This window comes from Cygnus atratus, chromosome 10, assembly GCF_013377495.2.
Source record: "Cygnus atratus isolate AKBS03 ecotype Queensland, Australia chromosome 10, CAtr_DNAZoo_HiC_assembly, whole genome shotgun sequence".
Classification (NCBI taxonomy): Eukaryota; Metazoa; Chordata; class Aves; order Anseriformes; family Anatidae; genus Cygnus; species Cygnus atratus.
The window spans coordinates 9,756,052-9,768,216 of record NC_066371.1 but is presented as its reverse complement, the minus strand read 5'-3'; the positions used below and the strand labels follow the sequence as shown (position 1 = coordinate 9,768,216).

Below are 12,165 nucleotides of genomic sequence, written 5' to 3'. Positions count from 1 at the left end.
CCGCCGGAGGAATGCGGCGGGGCCGGCCCGGGGCGGGGACCGGGCACCGGCACCGCCACCGGCGGGAGCAGCGCTCGGCCATGGGGCTCCCGGTGCCCGGTGCCGCGCTGCTCGCCGCCGCCGCCGTGCTGCTGCCGCTGCTGCCGGTGCCGCCGGTGCCGCCCGCCGGTGCCGCCGTGCCCCGCCTGCGGGTCTCCGCCAACTTCGTGAGCGCCGGGGAGTGGGGGGGGGCGGGGGGGACGGGAACGGGGAAGGCGGGGGGGGGGGGCACCGGGGGCAAGGCGCGCTGACGGCCGTCCGTTCGCTTGCAGGAGTGCCGGGCCAGCGGTGAGTGTCGCCGCGGAGCGGGGCCCGGCCGCCTCCCCGGTGCGCGGGGCCTGGCCCGGGCTCGCCGCGATCGGGGCCGGGCTGCGAGCACGGGGCTGCCGGTTCCCGGGGGGGGGGGGAGAGGGCGGGGGGAACGGGGTCGGGGCCGGGGGTTTGGGGTTCTCCCTGCCCGGTGCACGGGGCTCCCCGGTGCGCGGGATGCCCGGTGCACGGCCGCCCCCGTTTCCCCCCCCCCCCCCCCCTCCCCCGGCAGCCGACAGCACGCTCAGCCCGCCCCGCTGCCGCCGGGGAGCCCCGGCCCGGTCCCCGTTGACGCCGCCGGCCCTGGCGCTGAGCACGGCGAGGCTGTGCCGGCCCTCGCTGCCCTGCCAGCCCTGTCTAAGGGTGCGCCTGGCCCTCCGCGCCGCAGGTACGGGGCTGGGGGGGCGCCGGGAGCGGGGCACCGGGGCCGCGGGGGCTGTGCCACCCGTGGGGTTATCCCACCCGTGCCATCCCCCCCCCCCACCCGGTGTCCCCGCAGGGATCCGCGGGCTGCAGCTCAACTTCCTGGAGCTGGGCTCCAACCGGGCCAGCTGGCTGCAGGTGTGGCGGCGGCACCGGGCACCGGGCAGCTCGCCGGTGAGTGCGGGGCGCGCCGTGGGGGGGGAACGGGGACGGGGACGGGTAGAGGGGTGCGCGCTCACCCTCCCCGCTCCCCGCAGTGGCAGGTGCAGTTCGACTGCTTCCCGGTGGAGAGCGGGCGGCAGGTCCTCGTCTCCCTGCGCACCGTCCCCGACCAAGGCTTGGCCATCAGCCGCAGCCACCTGGTCACTGCCGAGCCCCCCGGTGAGGCTGGGAGGGAGCGGGGTGCCCCGGGGTGGGGCCGGCACCGGCTGACCCCCCACCCGCTATCTGTGCCCCCCCCAGGGCCCGTCTTCACCCACGCCTGGGTCCCCGAGGCGCGCACCATCGAGGTGGCTGTGCCCGAGGGCCCTGCCCTGATGGTGCGGCTGTGCCACCAGCTGGCCCTGGAGTGCGAGGAGCTGCCCCGGCCCTTCCACCGGCAGGTAACGGCTTGGGGGGGGCCACGCTCCCCGGGGGTCCCCACGCTCCCGGCCAGCTCGTGCCACTTCCATGCCCGCAGGTCCTGGTGCTGGGGGGCCACCGCGTCTCGCTGCCGTATGAGTTCCTGGTGCCCTGCCTGTGCATCGAGGTGCGTCGCCGTCCCCTGGGCAGCTGGGGGACCTCTGTGTGCCCATGCAGCGAGGGGACGCTGGTGGCAGCGATGTGGCACGCCCTCACTCCTGTGCTCCGCTCCCCAGGCTTCCTACCCGCACCGCGACAGCCTGCGCAGCAAGCGCTGCCCCTTCCAGGAGCAGCCGGATGCCTGTGAGTGCCCGAGGGGTCCCCAGCCCCATAAAAGGGGACACCAGTCCCCCCCCGTCCGCCACCCTGCTGATGCTGTGCCCGCAGACGGCCCCGAGCTGTGGTCCTCGGTGCACTTCCACGACTACAGCACCAGCAGCAAGGACCAGATGGCGATGGTGCTGAGCGCCAGCTGCCCCCTGCGCCCCAGGGCCACCCTGTGCTGGAGGGAGGTGGCAGCCGAGGCTGCGCCCTGCCACGACGTCCCCAACTCCACGGCCAGCGAGGAGGAGCAGGTGAGGGGGCCCGGCCTCGGGTGCCGTGGGGCTGTGCCGTGGTATGGGCACCCGCTGGACCCCAGCGCAGGTTGGGGACAGGCGGTGACACTCCCCCTGGCCCTGCAGGTGTACACGCTGGACAAGGTGGACGTGCACCCCCTGCTCTGCTTCAGGGTAAGCCCCCGGGGGTGGCACTGCCTAGGAAGGCACCGGGGGGGCCGTGGCAGCTGGCACAGCTGACCCCATGTCCCCCCAGTTTTCCTACGGGAACAGCAGCCACGTGGAGTGTCCCCACCGACCAGGTGAGCCCCGTGGGTCAGGGAGCCCCCTCCCACGCTATCCCCTTCCCCTTGGGCGTCCCTTTGCACCACGGTGTCCACGAGCCCTCTCTCTGGTTGCTGCAGAGCCCGCCTGGAACGTGTCCCTGAGCGTCCGGGGGCTGCAGCTCCGCCTGCACCTCACCTCCAGCGTCCCTGCGTCCTTCAGCGCAGCGCTGTGCCAGCGCCGGGGCGGGCAGTGCGAGCCCGAGGCCCCCGTCTACAGCGTCACGCGGGTGAGCGGTGCGGGGCCTGGGGGGGGGAACCGGAGGGACTGTCCCGGGATGTGCTGACCCTGCCTCGTGCTTTGCAGCCGGAGGGCTCTGCCCCGGGGGAGCTGGCACTGCTGCTGCCGGTGCAGGTCCTGGGCAGCTGCGTGCTGGTAAGGCGTCCCCCGGCCCTGTTGCGGTGCCCGCACCGTGTGGGGGCCAAACCCGGCCCCTCTCACCCCTCTCCTTCCCCCAGGTGTGGCGCTCAGACGTGCGCTTCGCCAGGAAGCAGCTGCTCTGCCCCGATGGTGAGCGGGGCCCCGGGGCCGGCGGGAGGGCCGGGGGCTGGTGTCGGGGCTCCCCCCTCACCGCCCCTCTCCCAGTCTCACGCAGGCACTTCGGGCTGCTGGGGCTGGGGCTGGCGCTGGGGCTGGTGGTGACCGTGCTGCTCCTGAACTGCCGCGGCGCCTGGAGGCCACCCGCCGGTGAGGGGAAAGTCATGGTGGTGCTGAGGGCAGGGGATCCCCTGGGGGCGACAGCTCCTGGGGCTGGGGAGGGCCCTGGGGTGGTGGGTGGTGGCACGGAGTGCCGCGGTGCCACCGGGGATCCTCGGGACAGGGCTGTCACCGCTGTCCCCTCTGTCCCGCAGGTGCAGCAGGCGGCCGCCCCGTGCTGCTGCTGTACTCCCCGGACTCGGAGGAGCACCTGGGGCTGGTGTGCGCCCTGGCCGAGCTGCTGCGCGCGGGGCTGGGCTGCGAGGTGCGGCTGGACCTGTGGGAAGCGGGCGGCGTGGGCCACGCGGGCGCCCTGCCCTGGCTCTACGCGCAGCGGGGCCGCGTGGGCCGCGAGCGCGGCACCGTCCTGCTGCTCTGGAGCCGGGGCAGCTCCCGGCTCTTCCGCCTCTGGCGAGGAGGCGAGGGCGGTGGGGAGCCCCGGGACGCCCACGACATTTTCGGGGCGGCCATGGCCTGCCTGCACGGGGAGCTGGGGGCGGCGGGGCGCCGCCGCGACTGGGTGCTGGTTTACTTCAGCCGGCTGTGCAGCCCCCGCGATGTCCCCCGGCCCCTGCGGCCCCTGCCCACCTACCGCCTGCCCCAGGAGCTGCCCCGGCTGCTGGGTGCCCTGCGGGGTGGCCGCCCGGCCCCCCCCCACCGCCTCCGCGGCCGGGCAAAGGGGCTCCTGCACCGGCTGATGGAGGCGGAGGCGAGCAAAGAGGCAGCGGGGGGCAGCTCCGGTGGGTGCCCGGGCTCCCTGCTGCAGCCCCCCGGCACCTGAGTGCCCACGCAGGGGCTGAGCTGGGCAGAGCACTGGCGCTGGGCACCCTCCTGGTGTGCACTGGGGGCTATATGGGTGGTCCCAGCGGTGCAGGATGCACCTGGACGGGGCTGGGCTGAGCGTGTGGTTGCAGGAGGGCACTGTGGGGGCCCCAAATGGAGGGCTCAGCCTGGGGAAGAGCTCCGAGCGGGGCTGGCCCTCGCTGCGGGGCTCCCTGCCTGGCCGGCTCCTGGGGCCGGAGCGGAGGCGCTGCCCCATGAAGGGGGAAGCTCGGTTTCCAGCAGGTGCTGCTACAGAGGAGAGACAGGGCCCAGCAGAGGGACACCGCGGCGGCCGTGCAGCGGGGCGGGCGGTTCCTGCCCTGCCGGGGGGATTGGCGTAGCTCCGAGGGGCTCCTCGTGCCCGTTCTGGGCTGCAGCTTTGTGAACGGGTGCTTGGCTGTGTCAGATGGAATAAAAGCACTGTTTCACCTTGTCCTGTGTAGCTGTAGTGTGCCAAAGATCCCAGCATGGGGGGTCGGAGCCACACGGTGCACTCGGCCGCACCGAATGGGGCTGGCTGGAGGGGCTGCAGCACCAGCTTGCCGTCCCCCTCCCCGTGCCAGCACCCTGCCCCAGCCCCACCGCGGCCTGTGGGGCCAGCCTGGGCCTGTGTTGGAACAGCAGGGAAGGGGTAGGCCCCGCACCAGGCTGTGGGGCAGCGATGGGCCCTGTGCCAAAACCATGGGGCAGGGATAGGCCCCGTGGGGCGAGCCTGGGCCCCGCACCGCCGCGTGCCGTCCACGCAGGAACGGTGCCACGGCACCCGCCCGTGGGATCGGTGCGGGGGCAGGCCCCACCCCGGGGCGGTCGCCGGCGCCGCGCTAGGACCCGGGTGTCCGGGAGCGGAGCAGGAAGCAGGAGCCGGCGGCGGCGGCGGCGGGGCCCGTGGAGCGGGAGCGGGGCCGACGGGAGCGAGAGGCGTGGGGCCGGGGCCATGGAGCGCCCCGGCCCCGCCACGCGCACCCTGGGGCTGGGGCTGCTGCTGGTGGCAGCGGTGGCGGTGGCGGCGGGTGGGCACGGGACCCCCCGCGACACCCTGGCCTGCTCCCAGGTGGGTCGGCGTCACGGGCACGCAGGGCCGCAGGGCGTCCCGGCCCCGGCCTCACGCCTGCCTCCCCCTAGGGTCTCGCCTGCCGCCTCCTCGGTAAGTGCCAGCGGCCGTGGCCCCTCCAGCTGAGCCGTGGGGACCCGCGCCCACGGCCGCCCTCGTCTCCCGCAGACGCCGACGTGCTGTGCGGGACGGAGCCGACGGGGCCCGGCCCCGGGCTGGCCCTGGTGTGGCTGCGGCTGGAGCCGGCGCTGCGCTGCGCGGGGCCGTCTGCCTGCTCGCCCTGCCTGCAGGCACGCCTGCGCCTGGCCATGGAGCCCGGCGCCCCTCGGGATGGGGACGGCGACGGGGACATGTCGCTGAGCACCGCCGCCTCGCCCCCGCACAACGTCACCGGGCTGCTGCTGCTCTCTGGCCACACGTACGCCTCCTCCCGCTGCGTGGCCGTGGAGGTCTGGGCACCGCTGGCCTCCGCGCTGCCCGGCCGCCGCCTGGTACGTAGGGTGCAGGGCCAGGCAGCCCCGTGCACCGCGGTGCGTGGGGATGTGGGCACGGGTGCCGTGGCGTCCCCGCAGCATGGTGGTTTTCCTGCCCAGGGCTCGGTGAGGTTCCGGTGCTTCGAGGCGCCGCTGGGCTCCGAGCTCCACGTGACGGCTTACACCAACGCTCGTGGCCGCCGCTGGCTGAGCCAGAAGCAGCGGGTGCCAGGTGAGCCCCCAGCCCTCCCGCGGTGTCCCTGTGCCCCCCCAATGCCTGCTGACACCCCTGTCCCCGCAGACTGCTCGTGGCCCGCCGCCCAGGCCGCCGTCCCGCAGTGCCAAGGTAGGTGCCGGCGTCTCCGTGCCGGGAGCTGGGGCAGAGGGGGCCCCACCCGGCCGTGCCCTCGGTGCCGTGCCATCCCCGCGGCTGCTGCAGGGAGGTGTTGGGGTGCCCGGCACGGGGTGCCCTGAGCCTCCCGCGCGCAGTGCCCAGGCTGCAGGTCTCCCTGGGGCCGAAGGCGGTGCTGGTGGAGGTGCAGGCGGCGGCGGTGGGGCTCAACTACACCTTGAGGCTCTACCACAACCACAGCCACGGCGCCGGCGGGTCAGGGCACACGGTGATGGCGGTGAGTGCGAGCCCCTTCCTGACTCCCCGCGCTCCAACTGCCGCTTCTCCATCCCCGGGAAGCAGCAATCACCCCGCCGCGGGGAGGTTTGCCATGGGGTGACCCCCATCTCGTCCTGGCTGCAGAGCGAGCCCATGAACTACAGCCTGCCGCTGGAGGAGGTGCTGCCCTGCCTCTGCCTGCAGGTAGGCGCCCTGCTGGGCACCGTGGGGACACAGCGGGAGGTGGCAGGGCTGCCACCAAGGGTTGTGGGCACCGTGTGGCCCACTCCAGGGACACAATGGAGCTGGCTGGGTCATGAGGTGACCAGTATAGGCACCCTAAATTGTTTTTGTGCCCTCCAGGTCTGGCTGGAGATCCAGGACCCGCTGCGGGCCACCCTGTGCCCCTTCTCCCACGGTACCCGCACCTGGGGAGGCACAAGCATGGGGGCACTGGGACATGCAGGGACCGAGGGGCTGCGATGCACTGAGACCCCCGGGGCACCCACGCAGACCCCTCTCCCCGTGCAGACGTGGCGGCGTGGAAGCGGCTCTGGGCGCAGACCCGGCTGGTGCTGCACGACACGGGGCAGGCTCTTGCCTGCTCCATCTCAGCGCCCTGCGACCTCCCGGCCGAGCTGGTGCCCTGCTGGAGCCCGGCGCCCGACGCACCGTGCCAAGCCCTGCCGGACCTGCAGCAGCCCGTCACGGGGCAGGTGAGCATCCCCGGGGGGCCGGGGCACGTGGAGGGGTGGTGGGTGGCACTGATGGGGCTGCCCTTCTGCCCGCAGGGACCCCAGGAGTTCCGAGCGCTGCAGCTGCACCCCAACCTCTGCGTGCAGGTAGGACGTGACCCAAATCACCCCACAGCTGCCCCACAGGCAGCCTCGTTGACCTGCTCTCTCCGGCAGGTGAGGAGCAGCGGGCAGGTCCGGCTGATGCAGTGCCTGCGGGACCGTGAGTACTGCTGCACACAGGGTGGGAGGGCAGAGGTAGTGCCAGGGACTGGATCCGGCCCTGGTGCTGAGCCCCTGCGCCCAGCCACTGTGTCCTGTCCCCAGGAGCGCTCCCCGGCCACGCGGATGACGTCCTGCTGATGGAACCTGGTGGGAACACGTCGCTCTGCGCCCTGGAGCGGGGCAGCTGCACGCCCCTCGCCAGCTTCACCGCCACGGTAAGCGTCCCCTGGTCCCCAGCGCGGTGGCACTGCTGCCACGCAGCCGGCAAACCCCTACCCCTCGCAGGGATCTGGCTGCCCGGGGCTGCTGGAGCAGCAGCTGCAAGAGGACGTGGCGTCGGGGCAGTGCGTGCAGGTCGGTACGGGCAGCAGGCGCGCAGCGCCCGGGGGGCACGGACCGGGCGGCGAGTGACGTGTCCTCGTCCCCGCAGCTCTGGCGCCCTGATAACAGCAGCGGGGTCGCGCTGTGGGCTTGTCCCATGCACAAATGTGAGTAAGGGGGAGGGCAGGGGTGCTGGGCGGCGTGCCGGGACCCCTCGGTGGGTGCTGACCCCCCTCGCCCCGCAGACCTGCGCACCCGCTGGGCGCTGGCCTGGATGGGGGTGCTGCTGTGCGCCGCCTGCATCCTGCTGCTGCTCCTGCTGAAGAAGGAGGACCTGAAAGGTGAGCGGGGAGCGCGGTGGGGCTGTGCGCCCCCCGGGGTGCTCGCCCAGCACCCCACCTCACCGCCTCCCCTCCCCGCAGGCTGGCTGAAGTCCCTGAGGGCCGGCTACGGCTCCGAAGGTGAGCGAAAGGCCCCCCCCCCCCCCCCCTTTGGGATTTGGGTACCCCCGTGGGGTTATCACTGACGTTCTCCCACAGCCCCCCTCCGGGGACGCCGCATGCTCCTGCTGCACGCAGCCGAGCCGGCGGCAGAGCGTGCAGCCTGCGCGCTGTCGGCAGCCCTGCGCCCGCTGGGGATGGCCGTGGTGGCCGCCCCGGGCGGCGGCGGCGGGGCTGCGGCGTGGGGCACGCTGCCGTGGCTGCACGCACAGCACCGGCGGGCGCTGCGTGCCGGCGACACCATCCTCATCCTGCTCTCCCCGGCGGCCGAGGCGGCGGCGCGGCGCTGGGACGCCGGGGCCGTGCCGGGGTCCCCGGGGGCTGCAGGCGCCCCCGTCCCCGCGGCGTCCCCGTGCGACGCCTTCGCGGCCGCGCTGTCCTGCGCCGTCCCGGTGCTGGCGGCCGGCGGCGGGCGCTACGTGGTGGCGCGGCTGGAGCCCGCGGTGGCGGCCGTGCCCCCGGTGCTGCGGGCGGCCCCGGCCTTCGCGCTGCCCAGCCAGGCCGGCCGCCTGCTGCGGGCCCTGGCGGGGCGTCGAGGCCCGGGGCTGCGGCCCCTGGAGGCGGAGCTGCGCCGGCGGCTGCGGGGGGCGCTGGGGGAATAAAGCGCGTGGTGCGAAAAGAGGGCGGCGGCCCCTTTAAGGCGCGGCGCGGGTGGGAGGAGCGGGTTGGTGGGGGGAGGAGGGAGGGGGCGGGACGCGCGGCGCGCCGCGGGAGGCTATTGGTCGGAGGAGGGGGGAGCTGAGTCAGCGGGCGCCGCCCACGCCGAGGGGCGGGGCTGGAGGGATGGGGCCGCGGCGGGTGGCGCCGGGCCGCGGGGGGGCCCGGCTGGGGGGGGCGCTGCTGGGGGTCGCGGTGCTCGGGGGGGTCCTGCTGGGGGCCGCGGGCACCGAGCCGCCGCCGGAGCAGCGCCGAGACCGGGACGGGGCCGAGCCCTGCGGGGCCTGCAGGGGCCTCGCCGACAGCTTCAGCAGGGTGCGGAGATGGGGGGGGGGGGGAATGGGGGGGGGGGGGGGGACATGGGGGGCGTGGGGATGGGGGACACTGCGGGGGACATCTATGGGGGTGGCGACTTGGGGGGGGGCACTTTTGGGGTGGTGACGTCTTGGGGGGGTGGACGTCTTGGGGGGGTGACATTTTTGGGGGGGGGGTGACACTTTTTTGGGGGGTGACACCTTTGGGTGGTGGCAGCTGGGGGGGCATCTTGGGGAGGTGACATTTGGGGGGGTGACATCTTGGGGGGGACATATTTGGGGGTTAACTTGGGGGGTGACATCTTGGGGGGGTGGCAACTTGGGGACACTTTTGGGGGGGTGACACATTTGGGGGTGACACCTCTGGGGGGTGACACCCTTGGGGGGCTGACATCTTGGGGGGGGCACATTTCAGGGGGTGACACCTTTGGGGGGGTGACAGCTTTGGGGGGGGGTGACAACTTGAGGGGTGACAATTTTGGAGGGGGTGACACTTTTTGGGGGGGTGACACTTTTGGGGGGGGTTGACACCTTTGAGGGGTGACATCTCGGGGGGGGGGACAGCCCACGCTGGGGGAGTGGGGTGGCACGGGGTGACGACACCCGCAGCGCGGGGGGGCTGGGGGTGACATGGTTTGGGGGTGGGGGGGGTGACACGGCCTGGGGGGGGGGTCAGAGGAGGCCAAGCCCTGGGGTGGCGGAGGGGTGGCACATGGAGGTGACAGCGGTGACATCGGTTGCGCATGGGACGCTCCCCGGGGAGCAGGGGTTGGGGTGATCCCCACGGGGGGGGGGGCAGCCGCGGGGTCCCACCGGTGCGTCGGCCGCCCCCCCCCCCCCCCCCCGCGTGCCCAGGGGCTGGAGCGGACGGAGCGCGAGGGCTTCGGCGGGGGCAACACGGCCTGGGAGGAGGAGAAGCTGGCCAAGTACAAGCACAGGTGAGCGTGGGGCAGGGCCTCCTCGGGGGGGGCACAACAGAGGGGTTATATGGACCCCCCCCCCACCCCAAAAATCGTCCCCGCAGCGAGACCCGGCTGCTGGAGGTGCTGGAGAGCGTGTGCCCCCCCTCGGACTTCGCCTGCCACCAGCTGCTGGAGCGCAGCGAGGAGCACGTGGAGCGCTGGTGGTTCCACGAGTGAGCGGGGGGACACGGCGGGGGGGGGGGGGGGGGCTCTGTGGGGGCTTGGGGGGGGGGGACGTGGGGCCTGAGCGCCGTGTGTCCCCCCCCCCAGGCGCCACCAGCACCCCGACTTCTTCCAGTGGCTGTGCATGGACCGCCTGGCGCTGTGCTGCCCCCCCGGCACCTACGGCCCCGACTGCCTGCGTGAGTCACCGGGGGGGGGGGGGGGGGGATTTAGGGGGAAAAGGCGGAGCTGGAAGAGGGGGGGGCTCCCCCATTGCGGCCCCCCCCCCCCCCCACACCATCTCCGTCCCCTTGCGTCCCCGCAGCCTGCGCCGGCGGCCGGCAGCAGCCCTGCAGCGGCAACGGGCGCTGCGACGGCGAGGGGACGCGGGGGGGCACCGGCCTCTGCGTCTGCAGCCCGGGCTACGGCGGGCCCTACTGCGCCGAGTGCGGCGACGGCTACTACGAGGCCTCGCGCAACCAGAGCCAGCTGCTGTGTGCCGGTAGGCGCCGTGCCGGCGGGGAGCTGGGCCGCCCCGGTCCCCCCCCCCCCGCCCCGGCCCCGCGCCCACCGCCCCGCTGTGCCCCCCCCGCTCCGGCAGAGTGCTACCGGGCCTGCGGGCGCTGCACGGGGCCGGAGGACTCGAGCTGCCTGCGCTGCAAGAGGGGCTGGGTGCTGCACGAGCACCGCTGCATCGGTGGGTGTGAAGGGGATGGGGGGGGGGGCTCTCTCGGGGGTGGGGGTGTCGGGGGCGGGGGGGGGGGCGGCTCTGCGGGATCGTCGCCTGTCTGTGTCCCGCAGACATCGATGAGTGCGGCACGGAGATGGCGCACTGCAGGGCCAACCAGTTCTGCGTCAACACCGAGGGCTCCTACGAGTGCCGAGGTGGGGTGGTGGTGGGGTGCCCCCCACATCCCCAGCTCCTCTAGGCTTTGTCCAGCCCGGAGCTGGGCGGTGGTCACCCCCCCCCGCCATCCTTAATTCCTTCCCCCCACCCCACAGACTGCTCCACCGCCTGCATCGGCTGCATGGGCGCGGGGCCGTCGCGCTGCAAGAAGTGCAACAAGGGCTACCGGCGGGACGGAGCCAAGTGCCTGGGTGAGTGACCCCTGCGAGCTGGGGGGGGGTGGGAAAGGCCCCGTGCCCCCCCCTCCCCGCTGCCCGAGCCCTGCCCGCCTCCCCGCAGACGTGGACGAGTGCGCCGGCGCCGAGGAGCCCGTCTGCAGCGGGGTGCAGGAGGTGTGCGAGAACACGGAGGGCGGCTACCGCTGCGTCTGCGCCCAGGGCCACGTGCGCCAGGATGGGCAGTGCGTGGAGGACAAACCCCCCGGTACGGCTGGGAGCCGGGATGTGGGGCGGTGGGGGCACCAAAGGTGGGGGGGGGGGGCAGGTCCCGCCATGCCCTCGCTCACCGGCGTTGCCTTCGCAGACGCCCCGGAGAAGGGCTTCTTCGACGACGTGACGGAGGATGAGGTGGTGGTGCTGCAGCAGATGTTTTTCGGGGTGATGATCTGCGCCCTCGCCACGCTGGCCGCCAAGGGCGACATGGTGTTCACCGCCATCTTCATCGGCGCCGTGGCCGCCATGGCCGGCTACTGGCTCTCCGACCGCAGCGACCGCGTCCTCGACGGCTTCATGAAGGGCAGATAGCTCCGGCTCCGTCGGCCGTAAGCGGGGCTGCCGAGGCCGGATCCTGCACGTGGTGGTGCCCTCGGGGCTGCGCCTGCCCTGCATGTGCGCCCCCCCCAGCACCCCCACCGGTAGAGTAGGGTCCGTCCCCACCCCGTCCCCTGCAGAACTGGGGTCCGGTCCCGTGGGCATAGTGCTGCTTGGGGCCTGCAGGGGGGGCACAGCATGCTGCCCCCCACCCCTCGTGTGCTGGAGGGGGGCCCAGTGCTGCGGCATGGGGTGTGGGGGCCCCCCCCGCAGCACTGGGGGCTCGCCCAGGCAGTCGGGGAGCCCCCAGACGCTGGCACTCTGCCCCCACCCCGTGGCCCTGCTGTGCTGGGGATGGGGACATGCTGTGGGGAGGGACAGGAGGCAGGGGGGGCCGGGCCCCCCCACCCGAGCCGCAGTGCTGGGTCCATGCAGAGCCCCCAAGCCCCCCTCCCCATGTCCCCAGGGCTGAGCCCGTGTCCCCCCCAGCTCCCGTGTCCCCAGGCAGGGTGAGGGCAGCTGGGGGCCCCCCGGGGTGGGGGGAGCACCGGTCCCCAGCACCGCACTGCTCCCAGGGCACCGCGCCGGGGCGGGGGGGCCGTGCTGGATGCATGAACGTGGCCGTTGCATTTGTCCGTGGTTTGTCCGTCAGGGTGTGCCCATCTGTCCGTGTGTCCATATCTCAGGAATAAAGCTCCGCACACCTGAC

The 12,165-nt window shown here is 74.1% G+C and overlaps 3 protein-coding genes across 4 annotated transcripts; all 3 read left to right on the top strand.

Moving 5' to 3' along the window:
* Positions 1-11: 11 nt before the first annotated feature.
* Positions 12-4,224, top strand: IL17RE (interleukin 17 receptor E). Its single transcript, XM_035546982.2, has 16 exons — positions 12-206; positions 312-327; positions 581-736; positions 848-945; positions 1,029-1,152; positions 1,234-1,373; positions 1,451-1,519; positions 1,629-1,695; positions 1,780-1,967; positions 2,076-2,123; positions 2,206-2,251; positions 2,354-2,502; positions 2,580-2,648; positions 2,732-2,783; positions 2,859-2,960; positions 3,125-4,224. The coding sequence occupies exons 1-16, from the start codon at positions 12-14 to the stop codon at positions 3,748-3,750; spliced, it is 2,145 nt and encodes a 714-aa protein (XP_035402875.2). The 3' UTR covers positions 3,751-4,224.
* A 397-nt stretch (positions 4,225-4,621) lies between these two features.
* On the top strand, positions 4,622-8,324 carry IL17RC (interleukin 17 receptor C). Of its 2 annotated transcripts, XM_035546749.2 has the most exons (17): positions 4,622-4,842; positions 4,914-4,935; positions 5,011-5,333; positions 5,436-5,547; positions 5,617-5,661; positions 5,805-5,944; positions 6,070-6,129; positions 6,289-6,343; positions 6,457-6,641; positions 6,717-6,767; positions 6,837-6,882; positions 6,987-7,099; positions 7,170-7,238; positions 7,315-7,372; positions 7,451-7,546; positions 7,628-7,666; positions 7,745-8,324. In XM_035546749.2, exons 1-17 carry the CDS (start codon positions 4,726-4,728, stop codon positions 8,305-8,307), a joined length of 2,094 nt encoding a protein of 697 aa, XP_035402642.1. In that variant the 5' UTR covers positions 4,622-4,725; the 3' UTR covers positions 8,308-8,324. The 2 variants fall into 2 exon arrangements, with proteins under 2 accessions (XP_035402642.1, XP_035402640.1); XM_035546747.2 differs by having other exon boundaries at positions 4,914-5,333.
* A 164-nt stretch (positions 8,325-8,488) lies between these two features.
* CRELD1 (cysteine rich with EGF like domains 1) lies at positions 8,489-12,164 on the top strand. Its single transcript, XM_035546983.1, has 10 exons — positions 8,489-8,677; positions 9,532-9,614; positions 9,701-9,811; positions 9,909-10,000; positions 10,126-10,302; positions 10,402-10,497; positions 10,602-10,685; positions 10,803-10,898; positions 10,987-11,130; positions 11,230-12,164. The coding sequence occupies exons 1-10, from the start codon at positions 8,489-8,491 to the stop codon at positions 11,448-11,450; spliced, it is 1,293 nt and encodes a 430-aa protein (XP_035402876.1). The 3' UTR covers positions 11,451-12,164.
* The last annotated feature ends 1 nt before the right edge of the window (position 12,165 follows it).